At 45.9% G+C, this 7209-nt stretch overlaps 1 protein-coding gene across 1 annotated transcript; it reads right to left on the bottom strand.

Annotated features, from left to right (window-relative positions):
• Window positions 1–603: 603 nt before the first annotated feature.
• UCHL1 (ubiquitin C-terminal hydrolase L1) lies at window positions 604–6968 on the bottom strand. The gene is made up of 9 exons (XM_034064699.1): window positions 6822–6968; window positions 6672–6683; window positions 6174–6302; window positions 4891–5041; window positions 3523–3608; window positions 3400–3447; window positions 2942–3011; window positions 2532–2590; window positions 604–1027 (listed from the first exon to the last, which is right to left on the bottom strand). The coding sequence occupies exons 1-9, from the start codon at window positions 6852–6854 to the stop codon at window positions 941–943; spliced, it is 675 nt and encodes a 224-aa protein (XP_033920590.1). The 5' UTR covers window positions 6855–6968; the 3' UTR covers window positions 604–940.
• Between the last annotated feature and the right edge of the window lie 241 nt (window positions 6969–7209).

Here is a 7209-nt window from a genome sequence, read left to right as displayed (position 1 = left end):
ATTAATTCACATAGTGTCAGTTTCTCCTTTAAGGTTATTTGGTTAAGGAACAGGTAGCATAGCCTTTCAATGCCTTCCTAATAAAAATCAGAAGCTAGTAAGTGCACACTGGCTAGCTGAGAATTGTGTTCAGCATTAGCCAGATTTCCTTTAGTCAAGGTAGAAAAAAAATCTCTGTTCCAATACTGTCTCTCATAAGGAAACACACTACCAATCAATTCACTGGGTATGCTATTACTTGTAGCACTAGTAATATAGAGGCAGTACCAACAGCCTCTGTTTAAGAGCATACAGACTTAAGCTGATATTTGAGTGTTCATTTACCACACTTTACCCCTCTAAAAATAAATATATTCAAGGCGACAAACTGCAGCTCAAGAGTTTCAGACTGAACATTAGGGAAAGCTTTACCAGAAGGGTAGTGCAGCACTGGAACATGTTACACACACATGTGCATGTCTCCATCATTGGAGATCTTCAGGACACTAGAAATAGGAGTTGCCCTGCTAATGTGAAGCTAACATTAACTTTTTGCTGAGCAAAAAAAGGCTTATAGATGATTTCACACAACTTTTGAAGAAAGTTAGTGATCACTTTAGACCATTTAACTTCCAGCAGAACATTTTATTCTCATTAAGGACAAGGAAATATCAACCAACAGCTCAATTAACATGACACAGATTAAACAAGCCCTGTTAAGCATTTTCTACTTAACATGTGAAAAAAGTCTACAGACATCTGATGTGTCCAAACTGTTCACATTAAAACTTGAGCTCATCCTTCAGCATAAGCTCAGCTGATGTTGCTCCTGTGTATAGCAAAAGGTGGAAACAATTTAAGTTACCGGAACAGCTGTGTTTAACAAGTACTGAAGCACTGAAGTTTAGACTGCATTTACTGGTGTGCTATTAGACTGCTTTCCTTGCACCCCTTCAGAGTCTCAGGCAGACTTGCAGAAAGCCACAGCAGAAAAACGAACTTCTCCTTTTTCACGTTCTGTAAATTGTCTGCAGATCTTCGCAGAATCCTTGGCAGAAAAAGAAAAAAAGCTGTTTAGATTATCAGAATACACTTGCTATAGAGACTAAGTCTTTACAGCTCTGCTCTGGGTCCCACCAATTAAGTTTTCAACTCCTGTAGTACCAGCTAATAGACAGGTTATCTGTTATTTGAAAGATTTTCAGTAAAATAAATCCATATTTTATTAACATGCTTGCTATAGCCAAAGGAATAACACATGCCATCATAAAATAAATGCTTAAATCAGTACTGTACACCATCTTGGATATTGACTGCCTTAAACTATCTCTGTAACTCATTTTGATTTTTGGGAAACTACGGATAATAAGAGCCATCTTTTGCCACAGTCTTTCAGCTAAACTTTTCTTTCTTTCTTTTCTTTCCTTCTCTCTCTCTTTTCTTTCTTTCTTTCTCTCTCTCTCTCTCTCTCTCTTTCTTTTCTTTCTCTCTCTCTCTCTTTCTTTCTTTCTTTTTCTTTCCTTCCTTCTTTTTCTTTCCTTCCTTCTTTTTCTTTCCTTCCTTCTTTTTCTTTCCTTCCTTCTTTTTCTTTCCTTCCTTCTTTTTCTTTCCTTCCTTCTTTTTCTTTCCTTCCTTCTTTTTCTTTCCTTCCTTCTTTTTCTTTCCTTCCTTCTTTTTCTTTCCTTCCTTCTTTTTCTTTCCTTCCTTCTTTTCCTTTCCTTCCTTCTTTTCCTTTCCTTCCTTCTTTTCCTTTCCTTCCTTCTTTTCCTTTCCTTCCTTCTTTTCCTTTCCTTCCTTCCTTTCCTTTCCTTTCCTTTCCTTTCCTTTCCTTTCCTTTCCTTTCCTTTCCTTTCCTTTCCTTTCCTTTCCTTTCCTTTCCTTTCCTTTCCTTTCCTTTCCTTCTTTGGAAATAATAGGAAATAGGAAAACCAAACACCAGCTATAAACAGCTATTTGTGGGATGAGAAGCTGGTATCTTTGCTGGCATCAGGCAGGCAGCATATACAGGTCTCAGAAAGCAGAAGGGGATGGTTTTTGCAATGGAGTCATCCTGTCCAGGAAAGTCCTCTGAGCTCCAGAGCTTGGTGCTCCTGCAGTTGACCTGCCACTGGATTTACCTTCTGCCTTTGATCCAGCAAGGCCAGGCTGGATGGAGCTTTGAGCAACCTGGTCTAGTGGAAGGTGCCTCTACCCATAGCAGGGAGTTAGAACTGGATGAGCTTTAAGCTCCCTTCCAGCCCAAACCTAGCATAATTCTATGATCAGGGAAGGGTTGTCGAGTTCCATGCACTTGCTCCATCTTTTTACTGGTTATAGTCAAAAGCTGCAGTTCAACTCTAATATCATTGGGTACCTTCACCTATTACTGTTAAGTAAGCAGGGTTTCCTAACGCAGTCCCTGCAATCCTCCACTTGCTCTGTGGCACAGTACTACCTTGTTTGCACAGTGTAAGAAGCAAGCCAGCACAGCTCCTATACACTGAATGCATTGCCCTCGCCCTTCTGTAAGCCTTGTTTCCAGGTAAACAAGCAGCAAGGGAGAGAAGTCTTACCTTCAACAGCAAGTCAGCTGAGCTTGTGCCATGGTTTACAGGAAACGGCATGCGCCCATCTGTGAAAGAAAGCCCTATCACTAAGAGTACTTATTGCTTCTGAATTAGCAGAACTGAGCATAGTGGGCCCAAGAAAGAAGTACACTCAAAGATACCAGGGCAGTCAGAACAAGTTCCCCTGAGTGAGAAAGGGACTAAGTACTGCCAGCACTATAGGAGATGATATGCTTTACAAGAGGGCCTGGCCTTTAATGCAAGCCACCTTTAGTTAAAGCTTTCAAGGGAATGTGTAAGTTATTTATTGTCTTCGAGAGCCTCAAGCAAACAGCTTAACTAGCACCAAGTTAAGCCCCCAGGGTTGTACAGTATAAGGTAGACCCAGGTCAACTGCAGAGTTCTCAGAACCTTACCCAATTCATACAGATGTCCATCCACATTTGCAAACAGGATGAAATGGAAGTTCACACTGTTGTCCTCAACCTTGGGAAAGACCATCAGATACATTTGTTAGATTGTTAAAAGCCAAGTACTGTGGACCCTACTTGTGACTACGAGACAGAGGAAATGTCCACAGCAAAGGAACAGCAAAGCACTAAAACCAAGTTCAACTGAAGAGGTCTCTGCAAGACCTCTACAAGGTCAAGTACCAGAAATCCTACTGTACGGTCACATATTCAGTCTGGATCCAAAACCAAATTTTCAGTCTGTTTTTGAGGAAGAAACTGCTGCATGAACATGTGCCGTTAAGTCACTCATTTCTTTCCCCATGAGCTGTAACTGTTACCTGCCACACAAAAATCTGTACTGCTCTACTACCTTCATTAGTTCCGCACCCCCCCGCCCAAGACTGTACACATTCATCTCTTACCCGACACTGTCCTTCTTGTGCAACAGAATTGTGAACTTCTTGTATAGCCTTAAGAGAAAGCAGACACAGGTTATCACATCCTTAAGTGCTGACAGCTGTCAGCAGTTTATGTAGTTCACGTACCTTATTATTTGCAAAATGTTTTGCTCTCTCTTCAGGAGAAAGACCAGCTGTTTCATCAAGAAACTTCTTCAGGACAGACCCTTCATCTGCACAAGATGATCAAAGATTTTATTCAGTATAGGCAAAATACCAGTTACAGTTCAGATACAGTCCACAGTAATCACTGCTTGTTGCATTCAACCTGGAACTATCCAGCATAAGCATATTATAACTGCCACTTGAAGCTTGTTATCCAGAAGCTATCAACAACAATCCTACACAAACAGAGTTTGAGTGCTTCAGGGTACTCTAGCGGCTCATCTTGGAATTCACCTTCAAATGGGATTTAGCTTTTCTGACTCTCCGCTGGCAGATTTGGCAGGTGTTCGGTCCTGCTCTGGAGAAAACTCAAGAAAGGTGCCAGCTGCAAGGACACTGAAATATCAACTAACAGAATATGGGCAGCTGAAACTAAGCTGTCTCACTCCCTTCCAGTGAATACAGCACTTGTTCATGATGGGTTTAATTTGGGTTTCCAGAACATAAACTAGTAATACAGTACTAAGGTGCATAGACTTCTAATATTACATGAAAGACATGCTGCATCATTCATTTCACTCATCGAGAGTGTGTTATTTCAGAGAATCTTTTTAAGAATAAAGCAAAGCTACTCTCATTAAGCCTTCCATAGCGTAAGAAGGAATCCCACATCACCCAGAGGGTTCAAGTTCTCCTGGAATAATCAAAGGAAGCTATAATTCTCTGGTCTTTGAATAATAAAATATTTCCTGGACTCAATAACAGCTTTTGACAAGTACTTGTAATCCTATACCCTAGGAGTTTCCAGCCACAAGTTGCCTAATCCAGTTTTATATCCTTGTCTATAGGACAATCAAACTATTACCTCTGCAGGAAAAGTCTGCTTAAAGACCCTTATCATCCTGTGTTACTTTGCCAGCAAAAAGAAAGCATGTTTTAGACTGATTCATAGGCTACCCTGAACACACTGTTCCAATTCGACATAAGCAGCATGAAAAACTTTCCAGTTGACATCAATGCTAATGTCAATAGCTACTTTTGAACATGATGCTTCCTAATTACAAATAGTCTTTGGCCAGTCCTATAATGTGTCCTTTTATCTTGCACTGCTCACTAGGATGATACCTCTGCAGCTGCCAGATAGGAATCGAAGTACATTCCCTTCTGTGATTCAGGTAGCATACAAGACCATATACCTCTTCAAGGGCTGGAAGACTCACCGACTGAAGCGGTACAGCATGCCTTAATTTGGCTTGTAAGAAAGCCCCAAGGCCTCCCCATATCCACTCAATCTGTCGTATTAAAAAAAAAAGATGGAAATTCAAAGCACTTCAGGGCATTCATACTCACCAAGGTTCAGCTTGTCTTTATTATTAGCAACTGCATGTATCAGACCAATTGTCCCACAGGAGTTGCTGACTGTCTGCTTCAGGAAATACACCTTGGAATTGATTTCTTGGTTCTTTATTTTCTCAGTCTGTTGTTTCCTGAAGTTCTCATGCTGTAAACATGTAACTGTTAAGCATTTCATCACAGGGATATCTTTTTATTGTGCAAACTGCTAGCCAAATGAGTTCTGCAGGAGAATCAATACCAGGACTGGACAAAGATTTACCCAGAAATTCATCATTGCAGCCCAGGTCCAGCAAAGCATTTGCCTATACCAGATGCAGGCCAAGTCTTAACAGACTACCTACATGACTCAGTGATACCTAAAGGCACTGTTCTCAGCCTCTCCATCTGTTCTATACATTGGAAATGGTTTGGGGTGGGAAATCATATAATGAAGAGACCCTTTTATATCAACTTTCAACAGTTTTTTTCCATTTAATGAAACTACTTAGCACATTTCTGCATAGTTTGCCTTTTTACCTTTAGTTTACATCCCTGTATGAATCCCCCCTCATAAGCATAATGGATTGGAAAAAAAAAAGCATAAAACCCATCACTACTGAAAGGCTATAACCCTTCCTTTAAACGATCCATTTAGTATACTTTGAAATGAAGTCCATCTCATCTACTTCCTTAACATTGATTGCACTAAGTGTATTCATCATACGTAAGTAATTCAGGCCTCTCCAGATGCAATGATTCAGCATGGTAACAGACCTGCTATCTCTCACACTGAGGATCACTCATGGGTTTTTTTGCCAGCCCAATATACAAAGTGTAAGAGCAGCATTGGAGTAAAAGGCCTTGTTTTGTTGTTCAGCTCATTCTACTTCATACTATTTGGAGGCTGAGGCCAAGCACCCAATATATACTGCCTACCACCCACCTACAACCCCAGTGCAAGCCAAAACGACTCCCAACCATTTGAAGCTTGGGAATATGACACAGGCTCACTCCTCACAGCAACCAGCATCACCTGCTGACAACTGGTGGCTACAGATAGTGCTGCTGACAACAGTCTGGCTTTTAGTCCAGGGGCATTTGCACCATATGTGGCTTAGTCAGCCTGCCCAGGGCAACAGCAGAAACCCCAAGAGCGACCAGCTGTTCCACAGCACTGGGGCAGCCAAAGGCTTGGTGCCTGAACGCAGCCCATTTAGCTGTGGCTGCAGAGGGCCTGTGGAGCAGACGGACCCAGGAGGGACACAGCAGCCAACTCCACCGCGGGAAGCACCACCCACCTGCTCCGTGAGGGGAAACAGCAGGAGCAGAGCGCAGGCCGGGGTTGGCACGGCACCAAGCGCCTCCTCCTCGAAGCCCAGCACATCCACGAAGCGCCAGCCGGGACCCACCCCGAGGCGGGACAGCACCTGCGCGGGGTACACTGAGCGGGTAGCACAGCCAGGACATCCTCCCCACCTCGCCTCACCCCCTCCCCAGCACCTGGGCCCGGCCACTCCCCCCTCCCGCCGCGCCCCAGTGACACAGCACAACGCGCGGCACCGCGGCGCCACCTGCCGGCCGCGCCCAGGTGCTGCCTCAGGCACCACCCGCCCGAGGGCGCGCGCCGGGCGGAGGGTGCAGCCTCAGGGCCGCTCCGCAGGTGCGCCCGCACCCAGCGCAGCAGTGCGGTACCGCTCCGCGCCCGGCGGCGCTGCCCCGCAGGGCGGGATGCGCAGGGATGGATGGAGAAGATGCGGCGCGCGCCCGCCGGTGGCGTTCCTGAGACAGGGACTCACTTTGTTCAGCATCTGGAAGACAATGTGAGGAGAGAGGGGTGAGTGCCAGTGGGAGGCGGCGCCCCACCACTCATCACCCTTCCCAGGCCACAGCCCCCTGCCCTGCCCCTACCCCTACCCCGCGCCCCTTCACCGCCGCCCCTCTCACACCTCAGGGTTGATCTCCATCGGCTGCCAAGCCATGGCTGCAGGGTGGCAGGGAGCCGGGAAGAAGGCAGGCTGCGCCCCAACCACCACGATGTTACCCTCAACACAAGCACCGAAGCTCCCAACCGACGTCGACGCTGAAGCGAAGAGCCGCCCACCCGGCTCTTATATAGGGGCGGGCTGGCCCACTCTACGCCGCGACGGGGGGAGAGGGAGGAGCAGAGCACGACCAAGGCATGGGGGGACTGGGGGGCCGCAGTGCCAGTAGCATCGCGGGGAGGGGCGTGCCCAGCGGAGCGAAGTGCTCACGGGTGGAGTGTCAGTGTCGGGGAGCCGGGGCGGGTGGAGAGAGCGCGGCCGGGGCAGCGGGAGGGGTGGGCACCGCCCGACC

Source organism: Melopsittacus undulatus, chromosome 7 (assembly GCF_012275295.1).
Source record: "Melopsittacus undulatus isolate bMelUnd1 chromosome 7, bMelUnd1.mat.Z, whole genome shotgun sequence".
Taxonomy (NCBI): Eukaryota; Metazoa; Chordata; class Aves; order Psittaciformes; family Psittaculidae; genus Melopsittacus; species Melopsittacus undulatus.
Note: the sequence above shows the minus strand (reverse complement) of the source record. Positions and strands in the feature narration are given on the sequence as shown.